The sequence below is a fragment of the Nerophis ophidion genome, linkage group LG17 (assembly GCF_033978795.1).
Source record: "Nerophis ophidion isolate RoL-2023_Sa linkage group LG17, RoL_Noph_v1.0, whole genome shotgun sequence".
In the NCBI taxonomy this organism is placed as follows: Eukaryota; Metazoa; Chordata; class Actinopteri; order Syngnathiformes; family Syngnathidae; genus Nerophis; species Nerophis ophidion.
In genome coordinates, this window is record NC_084627.1 from 24422834 (window position 1) to 24446023 (window position 23190).

Consider the following 23190-nt stretch of genomic DNA (forward strand, 5'->3'; position numbering starts at 1 on the left):
ACTACTCCTTACTTTTACTTGAGTAATACATCTCTAAAGTAACAGTACTCTTACTTGAGTACAATTTCTGGCTACTCTACCCACCTCTGGTTTTACAGCAAGGTATATCAAACAAACAACAATGGGGTAATGGATCAACTTTCTGTTTGTTAACAAGCCAAAACAACAACGACAAGCTGAACTGTCCTCTGTATGCGCAGATCTGTCAACAGAATAGCCATACAAAAACTGCCAACATTGCTCCAGTTACACTTTGTGGCATGAATTTTAACCGGCTATCGGTGATATTGTTATTACAAGTGCTTACGCAGACAAACTATTTACAGCAGCGCTGTGATCACAGAGAGTTAAATAGCTTGTGTTGCTTTGTTGACAGCGTCCTCTGGTGAGCCTCTTTGTCGCCTCGGTGCTCGGGAAAGTTTATTCAAGATCATGACAAATGCCTCTCACCTATCGATGTGAAGTAAGTCTTAAATTGTATTTTTTATGGTCTTAAAAAAGTCTTACATTTGCTTTTTGAAACCCTGTTTCTTTCTGTCCTGTGATTTTTCCCTCTATAGTCGGAAATTCGTCTATTTTATCTCTGTGAAAATATGACAAATTATTTTACGTTTTTATTTGGTTTTTCCGACCTACAATGTGTGTTAAAATGTTGATCCGTCTCTTTGCCATAGCTGGTACTCAGCATCAGGGGTTGGAATTGGGGGTTAAATTACCAAAAATGATTCCCGGGCGCGGCACCGCTGCTGCTCACTGCGCCCCTCACCTCCCAGGGGGTGATCAAGGGGGATGGGTCAAATGCAGAGAGTAATTTCGCCACATCTAGTGTGTGTGTGACAATCATTGGTACTTTAACTTTAACTTTAAAGAACATAATGTCATGGCTGTCTTGAGTTTCCAATAATTTCTACAACTCTTATTGTTTTTTGTGATAGAGTGTTTGGAGCACATACTTGTTGGTCACCAAAAACATTCATGAAGTTTGCTTCTTTTATGAATTTATTATGGGTCCACTGAAAATGTGAGCAAATCTGCTGGGTCAAAAGTATACATACAGCAATGTTAATATTTGCTTACATGTCCCTTGGAAAGTTTCACTGCAATAAGGCGCTTTTGGTAGCCATCCACAAGCTTCTGGTTGAACTTTTGATCACTCCTCTTGACAAAATTGGTGCAGTTCAGCTAAATTTGTTGGTTTTCTGACATGGACTTGTTTCTTCAGCATTGTCCAAACATTTAAGGCAAGACTTTGGGAAGGCCATTCTAAAACCTTCATTCTAGCCTGATTTAGCCATTCCTTTACCACTTTTGACGTGTGTTTGGGGTCATTGTCCTGTTGGAACACCCAACTGCGCCCAAGACACAACTTCTGGGATGATGATTTTAGGTTGTCCTGAAGAATTTGGAGGTAATCCTCCTTTTTCATTGTCCCATTTACTCTCTGTAAAGCACCAGTTCCATGAGCAGTAAAACAGTCCCAGAGCATAATACTACCACCACCATGCTTGACGGTAGAAATGGGGTTCCTGGGCTTAAAGGCCTCACCTTTTCTCCTCCAAACATATTGCTGGGTATTGTGGCCATCTATCCATCCATCTTCTTCCGCTTATTCGAGGTTGAGTCGCGGGGGCAGCAGCCTAAGCAGGGAAGCCCAGACTTCCCTCTCCCCAGCCACTTCATCCAGCTCTTCGCCGGGTGATCCCAAGACGTTCTCAGGCCAGCCGGGAGACATAGTCTTCCCAACGTGTCCTGGGTCTTCCCCATGGCCTCCTACCGGTCGGACGTGTCCTAGAAACCTCATTAGGGAGGCGTTTGGGTGGCATCCTGACCAGATGCTCGAATCACCTCATCTGTGGCCAAAGAGCTCAATTTTTCTTTCACCTGACATCATATGGACAAAGATAAGACCTTCTGGAGGAAAATTATGTGGTTTAGAATGGCCTTCCCAACTTAAATGTTTGGACAATGCTGAAGAAACAAGTCCGTGTCAGAAAACCAGCACATTTAGCCGAATTGCACAAATTTTGTCAAGAGTAGTGGTCAAAAATTCAAATAGAAGCTTGTGGATGGCTACCAAAAGCACCTTATTGCAGTGAAACTTGCCAAGGGACATGTAAGCAAATATTAACATTGCTGTATGTATACTTTTGACCCAGCAGATATGCTTACATTTTCAGTAGACTCATAATAAATTCATTAAAGACGCAAACTTCATGAATGTTTTTTGTGACCAACAAGTATGTGCTCCAATCACTATCACAAAAAAATAAGAGTTGTAAAAATGATTGGAAACTCAAGACAGCCATGACATTACGTTCTTTACAAGTGTATGTAAACTTTTGATCGCGACTGTATACAGCACTTTTCTAGACACTCAAAGCACTTCACAGAGAACTGAGAACATCATCATTAATTCGGTGCACATTCACACATTGATGGTGGTTAGGTACATTTGTAAGCACAGTCATCTGATTGAAGTGCGGCTCTTAATTTGCACCTCAGACCACCATCAGACATCCATTCACATCCATACACCAGTGGGGGAAAGTTGGGTGAAGTGTCTTGCCTAAGGACTAGCCCTGACTCGGATGGTAGAAGCTGGAACCTGCAACCTTCAAATGGCTTGTAGAGCCGCTCTACCATCTGAGCCACGCCATCCCAACAAGAATAGAGATTACCGCACTCTCAATTTTACCAGAATCTTCTCACTATTTTTCTGACTTCTGTCCAAATGAGTTGCAAGCTACAAACAAAATTTCATAGAAAGCAGTTCTATTTTAATTATGTAAAGTTAAAAAAAGATGTTTTAAATCATACCAAATTTAAATTTGTATATTTTTTTTATTCAAATCTACTCACAAATGCAATGGATTTATGACAGTGGAACGGTATTGAGAATTCCGATCACAGTCAAAAACTTCAAAAGTATTTTCTGTTTTTGAATCTGGATCCGCGTCACATAGAAACCGTGTTGAAGAAATCCCTTTATGTTTTTTCGACGTTGCACACCAAAATGTAAGACACATTGCTCGTAAGTAATCCGGTTAAAGGGGAACATTATCGCCAGACCTATGTAAGCGTCAATATATACCTTGATGTTGCAGAAAAAATACCATATGTTTTTTTTAACCGATTTCCGAACTCTAAAAGGGTGAATTTGGCGATTGAAACGCCTTTCAATTGTTCACTGTCGGAGCAATGACCTTTCACCCGTGATGTCACAACGGTAAGCAATCCGCCATTCTCTCAAACACATTACACACACCAAGTCCAATCAGCTCTGTTATTTTCCGTTTTTTCGACTGTTTTCCGTACCTTGGAGACATCATGCCTCGTCGGTGGTGTGTTGTCGGAGGGTGTAACAACACGATCAAAGACGGATTCAAGTTGACTTACGTGGAGTGTGCTAGTCAGACATATCAATGGTCACGGCATGCTAATCGATGCTAAAATGCTATTTAGGCTAGCTGTATGTACATATTGCATCATTATGCCTCATTTCAATCAATCCAGTCCATAGTGGATCCAACATAATAGTGAGAGTCCAGTCCATAGTGGATTTAACATAATAGTGTGAGAGTCCAGTCCATAGTGGATCTAACTTAATAGTGTGAGAGTCCAGTTCATAGTGGCTCTAACATAATAGTGAGATTCCAGTCCATAGTGGATCTAACGTAATAGTGAGAGTCCAGTCCATAGTGGCTCCAACATAATAGTGAGAGTACAGTCCATAGTGGATTTCACATAATATTGTGAGAGTCCAGTCCATAGTGGATCTAACATAATAGTGTGAGAGTCCAGTCCATAATCGATCTAACATAATAGTGTGAGAGTCCAGTCCATAATAGATCTATCATAAGAGTGCGAGTCCAGTCCATAGTGGCGCTAACATAATAATGAGAGTCCAGTCCATGGTGGATCCTACATAATAGTGAGAGTCCAGTCCATAGTGGATCTAACATAATATTGTGAAAGTCCAGTCAGTAGTGGATCTAACATAATAGTGTGACAGTCCAGTCCATAGTGGATCTAACATAATAGTGATTTGAAATGAAGTGATTTGAGACCTGAGCTGATAGTATTTCATTGTGAGAGATCTCTGTGCTATTCCGCAGACTTCAAATATAGATAGATAGTACTTTATTGATTCCTTCAGGAGAGTTCCTTGAGGAAAATTAAAAAGTAGGTGGGACTCTAATAGGTGGTGCCATATGGGATCAAGAGTTTTTTGATTGAGCCCTTCTTCATTCCCAAGGCCATCTGTTCTTTCAGCCCTTAGGCTCACTACTCAGGGCACATTCAAGACACACTTAATCTGCTTTACAACATTATGTTACTGGAGTCTGGTGATAGTACTGATCAATCCCCGACAGTCAAATTGAGGACTATTCATTAATTGTTATGGTTTCTCTTCTCTCTCGTGGTCCGCTCTAAGACCACTGTTCGTAAGATCCACCATTCTTTACCCTATTCGAGCATCTAAGATCATCTTCTCCCCGGAGGCCTCTTGCCCTCCACACTACCTTAGATCATGACCAGGAGCAGAGCTCTGGGACGTTGCGTTTGGTTGATCCAGGCTCTCTGCCTTCTGTGGACCATGTAGACTTTATCCCTTTCTTCTACGACCTGCCAAAGCGCTTCTTCATAACTCTTATTCATGATCTTCCTGCCCGTCCACATCTCGCAGCTTTCCAGTCGTCTGATCTCTTCTTTGCGAAGACTACAGTCTTGATTTATCTCTTTTTCAAGGACAGACTAAAGGTCTTTGTCAGCAGTTCTTTTCTCTTAGAAAACACATCTTTGACTTGATCTCTTTGTCAGAGTATCCCTATTGTGTAAATACACTGCCAAGGTAGCTAAATTGTGTCCCTTGGTTCAGCTATAGACTACGAATGTGGATCGCGAATTCCTCACTGGGCTGCTTTTAGATATTTATCTTTTTTTTTTTCTTACCGTTTATCTTCATGACACACTCTTCTGCCGTATCGTGCATCCTGGTCATCATGAGTTGTAAGCCGTTAACAGAGCCAGCTACCGTGGCCTGGTCATCATCCGTCTATCCCATGTGTCAGGCTTTCCCCTGACAGTTTGTCTATGTTTTAGTTTTTCCCTCTGCATTTGTCTGTTTCCTCTGTGTTTAGTATTTCCTGTCCTTAGTTCCTGTGTAGTGCTCTTATTTTGTCAGCTTCCTGTCTTGTTCCCTGAGTTCTGTGTTCCTCCTCAGCTGCGGCTGATTGGCACCTGGCCACACCTGTTGCCATCAGCCTGCTCCTATTTGTACCTGCTTTGTCTTGTGTCAGCGCTGGATCATTGTATTGTGGTTGCCACATATCACTCTTGTCGTGCTACCTGTCGTGTCGTTTTGTTACATTTACTACCTGTCATGCTACATTTTGTCCTGGTCGTCGTAGCGGTAAGCTGTTTTTGTTAGCCATTAGCTATTTCCAGTTTTTCAGTTTGTTATCCTCTAGCTTCCATGCTAAAGTTCCTTTTTGTTTTTCTAGCTCCCAGTGCTAGCTCTCTTAGTTTGTTATTCCGCCCACGTGCGTGCTTTTTGTTTGAACCCTTCGTTTGTTCTAGTTCTAGTATTTTGAATTAAAACCATGTTTTCCCATTCAATGCCTGCCTCCTTCTCTGCATCTTGGGGTTTGTCAACAACAAATAACTGTGACACCACGGTCTTGATGAGATCTCCTCCCTCACCAATGCCTTCCATCCACCTGACCCAAGCCATCTCCGAGCATAGCATCAGCAGAGATATTCAAAAGCAAGCGTGATAAACAACACCCTTTTCTGGTTCCATGCCCCACCACAGCAGGATCTGTCAAACTATCCTTCAGCCTGCTTTTGTGGATTATTGGAAATAATCACACAAAAATGTCAGAGTTGGTCATCAGTCAGCTACATTACATATAGAGTACACCCACAAAGACAATGTAAAATGAAAATTATGTTATAGTTGGGCATAAACCAGCATAATATGACAACTACAAAACCCAAAACCAGTGAAGTTGGCACGTTGTGTGATTCATAAATAAAAAAAGAAAACAATGATTTGCAAATCCTTTTCAACATATATTCAATTTTTTTAAACAATCATTAACTTAGAATTTAATGGTAGCAACACACAGCGAAAAAGTTGGCACAGGGGCATTTTTACCACTGTGTTACATGGCCTTTCCTTTTAACAACACTCAGTAAACGTTTGGGAACTGAGGAAACCAATTTTGCAAAGCTTTTCAAGTGGAATTTGATTGATTGATTGATTGATTGATACTTTTATTAGTAGATTGCACAGTTCAGTACATATTCCGTACAATTGACCACTAAATGGTAACACCCGAATAAGTTTTTCAACTTGTTTAAGTCGGGGTCCATGTTAATCAATTCATGGTACAAATATATACTATCAGCATAATACAGTCTTCACACAGGTTAGTGAAGTGATGTGAATTATATTTATATAGCGCTTTTCTCTAGTGACTCAAAGCGCTTTCCATAGTGAAACCCAATATCTAAGTTACATTTAAACCAGTGTGGGTGGCACTGGGAGCAGGTGGGTAAAGTGTCTTGCCCAAGGACACAACGGCAGTGACTAGGATGGCGGAAGCGGGAATCGAACCTGCAACCCTCAAGTTGCTGGCACGGCCGCTCTACCAACTGAGCTATGCCGCCCAGTTGGTTAATCATCATAGTATTATACATTGAATTATTTATACTATTTACAATCCGGGGGGTGGGATGAGGAGCTTTGGTTGATATCAGTACTTCAGTCATCAACAATTGCATCATCAGAGAAATGGACATTGAAACAGTGTAGGTCTTATTTAGTAAGATATGTACAGCCAGCAGAGAACATAGTGAGTTCACATAGCATAAGAACAAGTACAGTATATACATTAAAAGTACATTTGATTATTTACATTAGTTTATTTGTAATCCGAGGAAATGAGATGTGAATGGAGGAGGGTATTAGTAAAGTGTTGAAGTTGCCTGGAGGTGTTGTTTTAGAGCGGTTTTGAAGGAATATTCTTTCCCATTCTTGCTTGATATACAGCTTAAGTTGTTCATATTGCCACACATTTTTAACAGGAGACAGGTCTGGAATACAGACAGGCCAGTCTAGTACCCATACTCTTTAACAATCCTTTACAATGAAGCCACACTGTTGTAACACGTGGCTTGGCATTGTCTTGCTGAAATAAGCAGGGGTGTCCATGATAACGTTGCTTGGATGACAACATATGTTGCTCCAAAACCTGTATGTACCTTTCAGCATTAATGGTGCCTTCACAGATGTGTAAGTTACCCATGCCTTGGGCACTAATACACCCCCATACCAACACAGATGCTAGCTTTTCAACTTTGCGCCAATAACCTATGCAGTGGTTCTCAACCTTTTTTCAGTGATGTACCCCCTGTGAACATGTTTTTAATTCAAGTACCCCCTAATCAGAGCAAAACATTTTTTGTTGAAAAAAAGAGATATAGAAGTAAAATACAGCATTATGTCATCAGTTTCTTATTTATTAAATTGTATAACATTGCAAAAAAATTGCTCATTTGTAGTGTTTTTTCTTGAACTATTTGGAAAAAAAGATATAAAAATAACTAAAAACTTGTTGAAAAATAAACAAGTGATTCAATTCTAAATAAAGATTTCTACACATAGAAGTAATCATCAACTTAAAGTGCCCTCTTTGGGGATTGTAATAGAGATCCATCTGGATTCATGAACTTAATTCTAAACATTTCTTCAAAATAAAATCAATCTTTAACATCAATATTTATGGAACATGTCCACAAAAAATCTAGCTGTCAACACTGAATATTGCATTGTTGCATTTCTTTTCACAGTTTATGAACTTACATTCATATTTTGTTGAAGTATTATTCAATAAATATATTTATAAAGGATTTTTGAATTGTTGCTATTTTTAGAATATTTTAAAAAAATCTCACATACCCCTTGGCATACCTTCAAGTACCCCCATGGGTACCACTGACCTAGAACAATCTGGATGGTTATTTTGCTCTTTGTTTAGGAGGACAAGGCGTCCACGGTTTCCAAAAACAATTTGAAATGAGGACTCGTCAGACCACAGAACACTTTTAAACTTTGAATCAGTCCATCTTAAATGAGCTCGGACTTAGCGAAGCTGGTGACGTTTCTGGGTGTCGTTGATAAATTGCTTTCCCTTTGCATAGGACCGTTTTAACTTCCACTTACAGATGTAGTGACACACTGTAGTTACTGACAATGTTTTTTGGAAGTGTTCCTGAACCCATGTGGTGATATCCTTTACGCACTGATGTCGCTTTTTGATGCAGTACCGCCTGGGGGATCCAAGGTCACGAGCATTTAATGTTACGTGCAGTGATTTCTCCAGATCCTCTGAAACTTCTGATAATATTACTGACCGTATATGTTGAAATCCCCAAATTCCTTGCAATAGCTCATCGAGAAATATTGTTCTTATACTGTTCGTCAATTTACTCAAGCATTTGTTCACAAAGTGGCGACCCTCACCCCATCCTTGTTTGCGAATGACTGAGCATTTCATGGAAGCTGCTTTTAAACCCAATCATGGCACCCACCTGTTCCCAATTAGCCTGTTCACCTGTGGGATTTTCCAAATAAGTGTGTGATGAGCCTTCCTCAACTTTCTCAGACTTTTTTGCCACTTGTGCCAGCTTTTTTGAAACATTTTGCAGGCATCAAATTTCAAATGAACTAATATTTGAAAAAAAAATAACGTTTTCCTGTTCGAATGTTAAGTATCTTGTCTTTGCAGTCTATTTAATTGAATATAATTTGAAAAGGATTTGCAAATCATTGTATTCTGTTTTTATTTACCATTTACACAATGTGCCACCTTCACTGGTTTTGGGTTTTGTATTTAAAAAATACATAACAAGCATATTACATTACCAGACAATATATTAATTTGTACGTTCATGGGTTATAAATCAATTTTATTTTCATGCAGGCTTTGGTCTCAAACTGATCTGTGTTTGTTTTTCTTCTTCCTTTTCATCTTTTTAAAGTCTACAAATACAAATGTTCTTCCATTGTAATGAGGAATGTATGCTTTTCTACTCTTACATCCCTCTCTATATACAGTATCTTGTGGAAGAATAGTGTTCATCCCTCTAGTTCAGTGATTCTTAAACTTTGGTACGTGTACCACTGGTGGTATGCGGGCTTCCTCTAGTGGTATGCCAAGGCATCTCTTGATTATGGTATGGTATTGTATGGTATGGTATGGTCTTTATTGTCATTGCACAAGTACAACAACACTTTGCTTTCTGCACAAACCCGTTCAAGATTAGACAAACAAACAGTGTACAGGGTTACAGAACAGGAACGCTGATGGGTCGCCACAAGATGCCCCGTAAGATATAGGAAAAAGGTAAACGCTGTGGGAGGATGAATAAAAAAAAACACAATCTAGATTGGGCTCCTAAGGGGGCTCAGTCTGGAGTGGGAAAAAACACCAAAGCACATATACATATTACAACATACAACTCGAGACTCGCAACAGAGGGGAGGGAGCAGCTGTTCAGGTGCTGCCCAGCCATCCATCACCGCTAAGGGGTTAAAGCCATCGAAGGCCTTGGATGAGGGTGGGGTATGTGTGTGTGGATATTTTTTCGTGGATGCATTTGTGTGTAAGCCTGCAGCGTGTCTCTGTTCTGTGGCCTTGGTGTTTTCGCAGCCGCCAGTCAGTTCAAAGTCATCAACAACAGGTGTGTGTCCATGAGAGACAAGAAGAGAGTTTGTTGTGTCTTCGCCGCACTGTCCTTCGGGAGAGCCTCGAAGCCAGGGAAACAATCCAAGTTAGAATGTTTTGTATGCGAGTGAAAATAGAATTTGCTTTTCACTCTAAATTGTCTATTACTGGTCCTCAAATTCAACCTGCAGGGCAGACAGTCCTATGTTATCCAAATTACAAAGTGTCCACAGTTCTGCCCGCATCCTCCAACTATTTGTTGCAGCTTTGGGGTACTTTGCAGACTGCCAGCAACTTCCAATTTGTGGACAAACCAGAGCAACACTTTCTCTAATCAGCCGATGTCCTGTTGTCATAATTCCAAATAGGTGGACATGGTCACTGTAAGGGTTGCCAGGCACACGGCACTCATTCTTTTCCCAAGAGTTCGTTGTTTGTCCAGCAACATCCACTTCGTCAAGACAGGCTGGTTCCCCCAAAACCAAGATCTTGCCAATTTCGTTGAGCGGCCAATTAATTAGTTTTATTGTTTCGATATGGAGAGCAGTGCAAAAAGAGGCAACAAGACAAGACAAAGAAGCAAACTGTCACGCCTGTAAATCTGGTTTTATGTTTGATCATGTTTTGTTTTGTTTTCTGGAATCTTGTTCCATTTTGCACTTCCTGGTTTGCTTTTGTTACCATGTCAATGCATTAGTTCCCACCTTGTCACGCCCCTGTCCTCAGTCCCGCACCTGTTCCTGATTATCACAGCCAGTATTTAAGTCCTTTTCTTTCTGTTCATCAGTCTGGGAACTTTGCTTTCATTCCCTTTCATACTTCATGCCATGCTTTTCGATTCATCCACGTTCAGTACATTTTTGTTTGTATTTATGCCTTTGATAGTATCTTTTGTTTGTTTGTAGATAGTATTGCCATTGTGCTGTTTTTGTTCTAAGTTTTAGTAGAGATTATTATCCGCCATCGAGCACGCTTTTTGTTTTGCCTTTTTTTGTATTTTGAGTATAAATAAAAACAAACATGTACCTGAATTCATGCCTGGCTCGTCCTGTAATCCCTCTGCGTCGAAGGAGCACAAACAATCCATGTCCAGGTCTGACACAAACAGGGGAGACAAGGGAGAGGAAAGGGGAGCGTGTCCCTTTGATGAGTGCCAGTGAGAAATTAAAGGAGCCATGTATAATAATTTCATGTCAAGTAATCATTAAATGGCCCTGATAGGTCAAAAGGCATTAATCACTAAAATTCAGTGGGTGTGTCACATCCAGGTTGCCAGGTACGCACCGCCATCTTCGTCTAGCTACTGCCACTGGTAAAGTCACTAAACATGTCAGACCATAGTATTTCTAAAAGGCCTCATGACAAAACCAGGAACAAAAACGAGGATTTGTTTAAAGGATGCCTTTGAAAGATGGAGACATTTGAAAGCGGCGAATATTTTTCCATGAGACACCGAACTTGCTAATTTTTTTCTTGATTGGTAAGTAAGGCATTTATGTTTTCTTGTTACTTGTAATAAATGGAAATGGACATTGCGTATGTAAACTATATTTCCAATACAGTCCAAGATCTTATCTAACAAAGCTAATATGTTCATGCAACGAATGCTTAGCATGATAGCCCGGTCAATGACACATCCAAATACAGGCTAACAGGGGAAATATACGCCCATTAGCCTGTATGTTGAGGTGAAATCCAACTGACAGGGCAAAATATATTTTTGACAAATAAAACCTATGTGGATATGGGTAAGGTCTCAATATGCTGATACGCTGAGGAAATGGGTTCCAACCTGAGATAGGCTCCAGCACGCCCTGACAATAACCATATGATTGCCATTTGTTGTGATATTGTACACAAACATGAAGTACTTCTTCCTGAAAATAGCCTAATTTCTGTGTAAAATGTGTTGGTTAGAGATTTGTTATTGACAAAACGCTTATCTATATTCAGTTATTATGGCCCCAGCACCTCGACTGCCAGTAAGAGACAGTGGAAGTTAGAAGTTCCTTGGAGTAGCCCAGTCCGTCCAGCTGGATTCGGTTGTGTATCTGGCAACCTCAGTCAAGGAAAGGGGGAAGGGGATAGAGAATTTCGACCGTGATTGACATACCATTTCTGGACAGATTTTTGCATATGGCTTCTTTAAAGTACAGTGTTTTTTCCTACATTCAAACAAAATCTTACTGTTCTCATTGTGTAAGTTACTGTGGCCAAAAATATTAATGGTAATTGTTAAATAAAACCTCTGCCTTGTTTTAATTGAATAATTACTGTATTTAAACATTGATCATTACTGTGGAGAGCCAAGTGTTTTTTGGGAGGGTACTTGGTGAAAAAAGTTTGAGAACCACTGCCTTCTGCCTATGGGCAGCTGAGATAGGCTCCAGCAACCCCCGCGCTCCCGAATGGGACAAGCGGTAGAAAATGGATGGATGGACGCTCTAGTTTGGGGGTCGGCAACATGCGCGCTGTTGATGCGGCTCTTTAGTGCCGCCCTAGTGGCTCCCTGGAGCTTTTTTAAAAATGTATGACAAATAGAAAAAGATGAGGGGAAAAAAATATAAAAAAATATATTTTTGGTTTTAAAATGGTTTCTGTAGGAGGACAAACATGACACAAACCTCCCTGATTGTTACAAAGCACACTGTTTTTATTAAACATGCTTCACTGATTCGAGTATTTGGCAAGCGCCGCTTTGTCCTACTAATTTTGGCGGTCCTTGAACTAACCGTAGTTTGTTTACATGTATAACTTTCTCTGACTTTCTAGGACGTGTTTTATGCCACTTCTTTTTCTGTCTCATTTTGTCCACCAAACTTTTAACCTTGTGCACAAATGCACAAAGGTGAGTTTTGTTGATGTTATTGACTTGTTGGAGTGGTAATCAGACATATTTGGTCACTGCATGACTGAAAGCTAATCGATGCTAAAATGCTATTTAGGCTAGCTATATGTACATACTGCATCATTATGCCTCATTTGTAGCTATATTTCAGCTCATTTGGTTTCCTTTAAGTCCTCTTAATTCAATTTACACAGTATCTCATGACACACTATCTGTATGTAATATGGCTTTTATTTTTGGGGGGCTCCAGACATATTTGTTTTTGTAATGTTGGTCCAATGGGACTCTTTCAACATTTTAGGTTGCCGACCCATGCTCTAGTTCAGTGGTTCTCAAATGGGGGTACGTGTACCCCTGGGGATACTTGAAGGTATACCAAGTGAGATTTTTTCAAAATATTCTAAAAAAAAAGGCAACAATTGTAATATCATTTATAAATATATTTATTGAATAATACTTCAACAAAATATGACTGTAAGTTCATAAACTGTGAAAAGAAATGCAACAATGCAATATTCAGTGTTGACAGCTAGATTATTTGTGGACATGTTCCATAAATATTGATGTTAAAGATTTATTTTTTTGTGAAGAAATGTGTAGGATTAAGTTGATGAATCCAGATGGATCTGTATTACAATCCCCAAAGAGGGCACTTCAAGTTGATGATTACTTCTATGTGTAAAAATCTGTATTTATAATTGAATCACTTGTTTATTTTTCAACAAGTTTTTAGTTGTTTTTATAAATTTTTTTCCAAATAGTTCAAGAAAGACCACTACACATTAGCAATATTTCGCACTGTTATACAATTTAATAAATCAGAAAATGATGACATAGTGCTGTATTTTACTTCTTTATCTCTTTTTTTCAACCAAAAATGCTTTGCTCTAATTAGGGGGTACTTGAATTAAAAAAAATTTCACAGGGGGTACATCACTGAAAAAAGGTTGAGAACCACTGCTCTAGTTGATTTCAGATATTTGGAGAATGCATGACAAGGAGCACTGAAGTGGTTAAAAAAGCTAGAACAATGAAAAAGGAAAAAATCTACTTGACAACAGCTCCTAATGGAGGAATTAAGGAAATTTGGCCCTTGAAATAAGTAAATTTGTGACGCTTAGCTGGCATCGTGGCGTGGTTGCGTTCTCTCGTGGATGCAGTTGGAATGGAACACAGCGTGAAGGTAGGAATGAAGATTTATTCTTACTATAAAACAGACTAAGAACCAAAAATACTTGCACAAAGACACTTACAACAAAAAACAACAGAACTAGCATGTGAGCTAGATAGAACTAAAGATGCTAGCATGTGAGCTAGGAAAATAAACACACAAATAGCGTGGAAGCTAATCGAATACAGAAAGGTAGTTACCACAATGCGGGATAGCGACGTCACCTGTTGCATGGAAAACAAAGGCAGGCTTAAATAGGGAGGAAAATAATCAAAGGCAGGTGCGTGAAAGACAACAGGCAGGTGACATAAATGGGCTACTATTCCTAGAGCCCAAAAAAAGTCTGCGGGCTATAGAGCGTTTTCCGTTCGGGCTCCAGTACTCTGGAATGCCCTCCCGGTAACAGTTCGAGATGCTACCTCAGTAGAAGCATTTAAGTCTCACCTTAAAACTCATCTGCATACTCTAGCCTTTAAATAGACCTCCTTTTTAAACCAGTTGATCTACCGCTTCTTTTCTTTTTTCTCCTATGTCCACCCCTCCCTTGTGGAGGGGGTCCGGTCCGATGACCATGGATGAAGTACTGGCTGTCCAGAGTCGAGACCCAGGATGGACCGCTCGCCTGTGTATCGGTTGGGGACATCTCTACGCTGCTGATCCGCCTCCGCTTGGGATGGTTTCCTGTGGACGGGACTCTCGCTGCTGTCTTGGATCCACTTTGAACTGAACTCTCGCGGCTGTCTTGGAGCCATTATGGATTGAACTTTTACAGTATCATGTTAGACCCGCTCGACATCCATTGCTTTCGGTCCCCTAGAGGGTGTGGGGGGGGGGGGGGGTTGGGGGGGGGTGGGGGGGGTTGGGGGGGTGGGTTGTCCACATCTGAGGTCCTCTCCAAGGTTTCTCATAGTCAGCATTGTCACTGGCGTCCCACTGGATGTGAATTCTCCCTGCCCACTGGGTGTGAGTTTTCCTTGCCCTTTTGTGGGTTCTTCCGAGGATGTCGTAGTCGTAATGATTTGTGCAGTCCTTTGAGACATTTGTGATTTGGGGCTGTATAAATAAACATTGATTGATTGACTATGGGAACAGAACAAAACAGGAAGTGCCACCAGGAACTAAGGAAGACAAAATAACAGAAAACGATACCAAGACGGAACGAAAATAGAATATGACATGATCCAAGTAGTGGATCATGTCATTATTCAAATTAAGTTCACTTACTTTGAAATATTTGATAAAATGCTTCCCCTATCATCCAAGGTATAAGACACGGAAGGAAAACTTCTCTGGTCCTCTCCACTGAAGGGGTAAAAGAGTCCTGGGTAGGAATGCAACAACTGATAACTCAATCACCCCTCCAAAAATCACTGGATGTTTCCGTCAATTAAAAATGTTCGGCAGTCTTCTCGCGAAACTCGCAACTATCAAGCTAAACACCGCTAATCAGATACGAAAGAGTATTGGGTTAGTAAAACGTTTTCAGAAACGTTTAGTGTACTATTTAGTTGTAAAATGAGAAAGTTTGTGCTATGTTAAGCTAGCTGCTCCTGCTAACATTAAGTGCTAACACCGCTGTGGACTGGACATTACCGAAATAAAATTAACAGATATATGTATGAAAATAAATGAAATTGCGGCTTTAAAACCTAACAATGTTAGACTGACTTCATGTGTTTAGCTAAGTTATTTTTACATTTGCAAGTTTCAATAAAACAGCAAAATCAATCAATCAATCAATCAATGTTTATTTATATAGCCCTAAATGTCTCAAAGGGCTGCACAAGCAAAAACGATATCCTCGGTTCAGAGCCCACAAAAGGGCAAGGAAAAAGTCACAATCCGGGTCAACGTGAATGACTGCTCGCTGACTGCTCTTGTTGCAAAAAAGCTAAGTATCGTTCTATCTGTGTGATTTTAACTGTTTTGCAGCTTTATTTACAACTTATCGAACATATTCAATAGTTCAATTTAACTTGCAAATCACCCGATCTCTGTCTCACCACTTCGCCCTCAGCTAGCTAGCTGCTAAGCTAACGAGGCTAGCGGAGAAAGGCAGCGCCGGTCTGAAGGAAGCTTCTCCCCCGCCACCGTGACCACCACTTCTCGAAGACAGCTGGCACCCCACTCGGCGACGGAAAGTTTCTGTGAGTATGGCTTCCTGTGCTTCGTGCACTTTACTCATGGATAGGTTGGCTTTGCTAGAGAGCCGTGTCCGCCAGTTAGAGCAGTGTAATTTCGTAACTTTAGATGTTGCGGACACATCTGCTAGCGTTAGCTGTAGCGAGCTAACTAGCCCAGCTTGTAGCAGCCCTAACCGGCCTACAAGCTACGGTGTACCGGTTGAGACGCATAATAGATTTAGCCCTTTAGCTAGTCCTACACCCCAGTCTACCGGGCACCACACTTTAGTCATAGGGGACTCCATCACCCGAAACATAAAGCTTAGCAAACCAGCCACAATTAAGTGTATTCCCGGGGGCAGAGCACCTGACATTGAAGCTAATCTTAGGGAGCTAACTCGCAACAGGTCTAGTAAACACGTACGGCAGGCTAACCGCACCACTAGTTATGCGAATATAGTAATACACGTTGGCTCCAATGACGTTAGGATGAGACAATCAGAGATTACAAAGAGAAACATAGCCAGGGCTTGTAATCTCGCCAGAAAGATGTCCAGGCATCGAGTAATTGTCTCTGGCCCCCTGCCTGGGAGAGGCAATGATGAGAGATATAGCAGATTAGTCTCTCTTAACAAGTGGCTGGATAGCTTCTGCAGACAACAGGGATTTACGTTTATTGATAATTGGCCCTCTTTCTGGGGCAAACCTGGCTTGCTGAGGAGAGACGGCCTTCACCCTAACCAGGAAGGCGCTATCCTCTTGTCTCGGAACATAGACTTCGCATTGAGCCACATTTGACTAACTGCACTAGAGCAAGCCCGGTCACAGGCAATTACAGAGCCTGCTAGCCTGGGTATGGAGTCAGTTAAGTTAGAACTAGCCAGCGCCAGGCTGGATGATCCCTGTACACATAGCAATTTTCGTAGAATAATACACAACTCACAAAATGTTTTTTCTACTGTGTCTATGACTACGTCAGAGTTAGACATGCGTTCTACTGAGGTGGCAAATTATGATGCGTTCAATTTATCGCAGCGCCAAGTAGACAATCTGAAAATTCCCGTCATATCAATTCCTAGATATGGTCGTAATTATTTTAAGTACACTGCGCATAATAAACGCAACATTATTAATATTGCTACTACGGATAATTTTATCAACAACTCCTTAAAACAGCCCACTACCTATAATATGGGCTTTCTAAACATCAGATCTTTGTCTCCCAAAACGTTATTAGTCAATGAGGTCATTAGAGACAACAACCTTAACGTCATCGGTCTTAGCGAAACCTGGCTTAAACCAGACGACTTTTTTGCGATAAATGAGGCATCCCCTCCTAACTATACGAATGCGCATATTGCCCGTCACCTCAAAAGGGGAGGGGGTGTCGCACTAATATACAACGAAAACTTTAACTTTAGTCCTAATTTAAATAATAAATATAAATTGTTTGAGGTGCTTTCTATGAAGTCTGCCACACCTCTGCCTCTGTGCCTGGCCGTTATCTACCGCCCCCCAGGGCCCTATTCGGACTTTATTAGTGAATTCTCAGAGTTTGTTGCTGATCTAGTGACGCACGCCGATAATATAATTATAATGGGGGACTTTAATATCCATATGAATACCCCATTGGACCCACCGTGCGTGGCTCTCCAGACTATAATTGATAGCTGTGGTCTTACACAAATAATAAATGAACCGACGCATCGCAGCGGTAATACGATAGACCTAGTGCTTGTCAGAGGTATCACCGTTTCCAAAGTTATGATACTCCCGTATACTAAAGTAATGTCCGATCATTACCTTATAAAATTCGAAGTTCAGACTCATGTTCGGCAAGCTAATAATAATAATAACTGCTATAGCAGCCGCAACATTAATGCTGCCACAACGACGACTCTTGCGGACCTACTGCCCTCGGTAATGGCACCGTTCCCAAAGTATGTGGGCTCTATTGATAACCTCACTAACAACTTTAACAACGCCCTGCGCGAAACCATTGATAGTATAGCACCGCTGAAGTTAAAAAAGGCTCCAAAAAGGCGTACACCATGGTTTACTGAAGAAACTAGAGCTCAGAAATTATTATGTAGAAAGCTGGAAAGCAAATGGCGCACGACTAAACTTGAGGTGCACCATCAAGCATGGAGTGATAGTTTAATAACTTATAAACGCATGCTTACCTTAGCTAAAACTAATTATTACTCAAATCTCATCCGCATTAATAAAAACGATCCAAAATTTTTGTTTAGTACAGTAGCATCGCTAACCCAACAAGGGACTCCTTCCAGTAGCTCCACCCATTCGGCAGATGACTTTATGAAGTTCTTTAATAAGAAAATTGAACTTATTAGAAAGGAGATTAAAGACAATGCGTCCCAGCTATAACTGGGTTATAGTAACACAGATACGATTGTATATACGGCGGATACTGCAAATATCCAAAATAGTTTCTCTCGTTTTGATGAAATAACATTAGAAGGATTGTTACAACGTGTAAATGGAATAAAACAAACAACATGTTTACTTGACCCACTTCCTGGGAAACTTATCAAGGAGCTTTTTGTATTATTAGGTCCATCAGTGCTAAATATTATAAACTTATCACTTTCCTCGGGCACTGTTCCCGTTGCATTCAAAAAAGCGGTTATTCATCCTCTCCTTAAAAGACCTAACCTCGATCCTGACCTCATGGTAAACTACCGACCGGTGTCTCACCTTCCCTTTATTTCGAAATTCCTCGAAAAAATTGTTGCAGAGCAGCTAAATGAGCACTTAGCGTTTAACAATTTATGTGAAACCTTTCAATCCGGTTTCAGGGCAAATCACTCGACTGAGACAGCCCTCGCAAAATTGACTAATGATCTATTGCTAACGATGGACTCTGATGCGTCATCTATGTTGCTGCTCCTCGATCTTAGCGCTGCTTTCGATACCGTCGATCATAATATTTTATTAGAGCGTATCAAAATACGAATTGGTATGTCGGACTCAGCCCTGTCATGGTTTAACTCTTATCTTACTGATAGGATGCAGTGCGTCTCCTACAACAGTGTGACCTCGGACTATGTTAAGGTAACGTGTGGAGTTCACCAGGGTTCGGTCCTTGGCCCTGTACTCTTCAGCATCTACATGCTGCCGCTGGGTGACGTCATACGCAAATACGGTATTAGCTTTCACTGTTATGCTGATGACACCCAACTCTACATGCCCCTAAAGCTGACCAACACGCCGGACTGTAGTCAGTTGGAAGCGTGTCTTAATGAAATTAAACAATGGATGTCCGCTAACTTTTTGCAACTTAATGCCAAAAAAACGGAAATGCTGATTATCGGTCCTGCTAGACACCGACCTCTATTTAATAATACAACTTTAACATTTGACAACCAAATAATAAAACAAGGTGACTCTGTAAAAAATCTGGGTATTATCTTCGACCCAACTCTCTCCTTTGAGTCACACATTAAAAGCGTTACTAAAACGGCCTTCTTTCATCTCCGTAATATCGCTAAAATTCGCTCCATTTTGTCCACTAAAGACGCCGAGATCATTATCCATGCGTTTGTTACGTCTCGTCTCGATTACTGTAACGTATTATTTTCCGGTCTCCCCATGTCTAGCATTAAAAGATTACAGTTGGTACAAAATGCGGCTGCTAGACTTTTGACAAGAACAAGAGTGTTTGATCATATTACGCCTGTACTGGCTCACCTGCACTGGCTTCCTGTGCACTTAAGATGTGACTTTAAGGTTTTACTACTTACGTATAAAATACTACATGGTCTAGCTCCAGCCTATCTTGCCGATTGTATTGTACCATATGTCCCGGCAAGAAATCTGCGTTCAAAAGACTCCGGCTTATTAGTGATTCCTAGAGCTCAAAAAAAGTCTGCGGGCTATAGAGCGTTTTCCGTTCGGGCTCCAGTACTCTGGAATGCCCTCCCGGTAACAGTTCGAGATGCTACCTCAGTAGAAGCATTTAAGTCTCACCTTAAAACTAATCTGTATACTCTAGCCTTTAAATAGACCTCCTTTTAGACCAGTTGATCTGCCGCTTCTTTTCTTTCTCCTATGTCCCCCCCTCCCTTGTGGAGGGGGTCCACTATGGATTGAACTTTCACAGTATCATGTTAGACCCGCTCGACATCCATTGCTTTCGGTCCCCTAGAGGGGGGGGGGTTCCCCACATCTGAGGTCCTCTCCAAGGTTTCTCATAGTCAGCATTGTCACTGGCGTCCCACTGGATGTGAATTCTCCCTGCCCACTGGGTGTGAGTTTTCCTTGCCCTTTTGTGGGTTCTTCCGAGGATGTTGTAGTCGTAATGATTTGTGCAGTCCTTTGAGACATTTGTGATTTGGGGCTATATAAATAAACATTGATTGATTGATTGATGACAACCCAGCGGGATGTCAATGTGAATGACTATGGGAAACTTTGAAGAGGACTGCGATTGTGACCGGATGCAATGGACGTCGAGTGGGTCTAGCATAATATTGTGAAAGTCTAGTCCATAGTGGATCAAACATAATAGTGAGAGTCCAGTCCATAGTGGATCTAGCATAATAGTGGGAGTCCAGTCCATAGTGGATCTAGCATAATAGTGAGAGTCCAGTCCATAGTGGATCTAACATAATAGTGGGAGTCCAGTCCATAGTGGATCTAACATAATACTGAGAGTCCAGTCCATAGTGGATCTAACATAATAGGGAGAGTCCAGTCCATTGGGGATCTAACATAATAGTGAGAGTCCAGTCCATAGTGGGGCCAGCAGGAGACCATCCTGAGCGGAGACGGGTCAGCAGCGCAGAGATGTCCCCAACCGATGCACAGGCAAGCGGTCCACCCCGGATCCCGACTCTGGACAGCCAGCACTTCATCCATGGCCACCGGACCTGTGCCCCCCCCCCCCTTCCACAAGGTAGAGGGGGGCAGAGAAGAAAAGAAAAGAAACGGCAGATCAAATGGTCTAAAAAGGGGGTCTATTTAAAGGCTAGACTATACAAATGAATTTCAAGATGGGATTAAAATGTTGCTAAACAACAGAGAAGTTATGTTGTCTGCCCGCCCGGGTAAAGAAGCCAAGTCACACCCAACACACAGGAAGTAAAGCCGACAGAAGGGCAAGTGCTTTCCAAATTATAAGAAGGGTGGAGTGCCATCTCCGGGTTGGGGAAGAGATATAACCCCATGTGTAACAGTTTAAGTACCTAGGAGTCTTGTTCACAAGTGAGGGAAGAGTGGATCGTGAGATCGACAGGCAAATCAGTGCGGCGTCTTCAGTAATTCGGACGCTGTATTGATCTGTTGTGGTGATGAAAGAGCTGAGCCGGAAGGCAAAGCTTTCAATTTACCGGTCGATTTACGTTCCCATCCTCACCTATGGTCATGAGCTTTGGGTTATAACCGAAAGGACAAGATCACGGGTACAAGCGGCCGAAATGAGTTTCCTCCGCCGGGTGGCGGGGCTCTCCCTTAAAGATAGGGTGAGAAGCTCTGCCATCCGGGAGGAGCTCAAAGTAAAGCCGCTGCTCCTCCACAAGGAGAGGAGTCAGATGATGTGGTTCGAACATCTGGTCAGGATGTCACCCGAACGCCTCCCTAGGGAGGTGTTTAGGACAAGTCCGAAGCCACGAGGAAGACCCAGGACATGTTGGGAAGATTTATATAGTAATTTAATTAAATATAAAAAAAAAATCAAAAACACAGTGTGGAGAGACGAAGCCGACGAACCGACGGCGGGGTAGGACAAACTGCGGTCTTACTCAAGATGGCGGCCAGGAGGCGGAGTGTGCGGCGGAGCGAAGAGGCGGGGTGCGCCTGGAGCGACGTAGCAGCAATCGGAGGCAGGTGCGTATAACACACACCTGCTCTCAATCTGTGCATCTTCTCCTGCAGTATAAAAGGGGGAGAAGGAGGAGCGATCGGGGCAGAAGATGGATGAGAATCAGCAAAAGATGAAGACGACGAGAGAGACCAGAAGAGAGATGAGCCCGCGAGGAAGACGCAGTCACTGGCGACCGAAAGGCGAGCCGAGACGAGCAGCCAGGCTGGACGTGCTGGAAATCGGCGCGCCCGACTGGGACACAACACTGTTTGTTGAAACAATAAACGAGTGTCAAACCTGCTACGAGGCGTCTTTCATAGATGGTCCTTGCAACACGCACGACGGCGGCTGGAAGCCTGTCACACACAGTCATAATGATTATATTTTACCTAATAAAATTTATTCAAATTTACACAACCACATATTCTTGTTTTACAATGTACCTACATCTTATCCAGTAGTATTTGATACAGTAAATAATTATGTTATTCTTACCAAGCTCTCAAAATTTAACTTCTCTCAAAATGCTGTGAGCTGGATTGAATCGTATCTGCATGATCGAACACAACTGCGGATCTGACTCTCTTAGGCTAACCTCTGGAGTCCCTCAGGGGTCAATATTAGCCCCCCTTTTTTAGTGAAGTGAAGTGAACTATATTTATATAGCGCTTTTCTCTAGTGATTCGAAGTGCTTTACATAGTGAAACCCAATATCTAAGTTACATTTAAACCAGTGTGGGTGGCACTGGGAGCAGGTGGGTAAAGTGTCTTGCCGAAGGACACAACGGCAGTGACTAGGACGGCGGAAGCGGGGATTGAACCTGCAACCCTCAAGTTGCTGGCACGGCCGCTCTACCAACCGAGCTATACCGCCATATAAATGATTTGCCCACTGTTTGTCCCTTTAGCTGAATGCTTAAGGTATGCAGACGACACGATTTTCTTCGTTCATGGTCACACCAAAGACATTGTTGCTGCCAAACTCACTAAAACAATGTCCTGTTATCAGTTTGTTGCAGGAGTGCTGTCTGCAGCTTAAAGGCCTACTGAAATGAGATTTTCTTATTTTAAATGGGGATAGCAGGTCCATTCTATGTGTCATAGGTGAGCATTTCCCGATATTGCCATATTTTTGCTAAAAGGATTTAGTAGGGAACATCCACGATAATGTTCGCAACTTTCGGTGCTAACAGAAAAGCCCTGCCTCTACCGGAAGTCGCAGACGATGACGTCACATGTTGATGGCTCTTCACATATTCAGATTGATTTTAAAGGGAGCCTCCAACAAAAAGAGCTATTCGGACCAAGAAAACGACAATTTCCCCATTAATTTGAGCGAGGTTGAAAGATTTGTGTTTGAGGATATTGATAGCGACGGACTAGAAAAAAAAATAAACGCGATTGCATTGGGACGGATTCTGATGTTTTGAGACACTTTTACTAGGATAATTCTGGGAAATCCCTTATCTTTCTATTGTGTTGCTATTGTT

At 41.7% G+C, this 23190-nt stretch overlaps 1 protein-coding gene across 6 annotated transcripts in view; it reads left to right on the forward strand.

Moving 5' to 3' along the window:
* ark2n (arkadia (rnf111) N-terminal like PKA signaling regulator 2n) overlaps window positions 1-21966 on the forward strand; it is a 53493-nt gene extending 31527 nt beyond the window's left edge. The window contains exons 5-8 of one of the 6 annotated variants that reach the window (XR_009802428.1): window positions 377-463; window positions 15771-15900; window positions 21583-21687; window positions 21772-21893. Coding sequence is in view for 2 of the 6 variants with exons in the window: in XM_061876637.1 (XP_061732621.1) it covers window positions 16732-18264 (1533 nt within the window). In the remaining 4 variants the exon portion in view is untranslated. Of the gene's footprint in view, window positions 1-376; window positions 464-15770; window positions 19845-21582; window positions 21728-21771 lie in introns of those variants that run through there. The other 5 variants (XR_009802429.1, XR_009802427.1, XR_009802430.1 and 2 more) reach the window with 5 other exon arrangements.
* Window positions 21967-23190: the final 1224 nt, after the last annotated feature.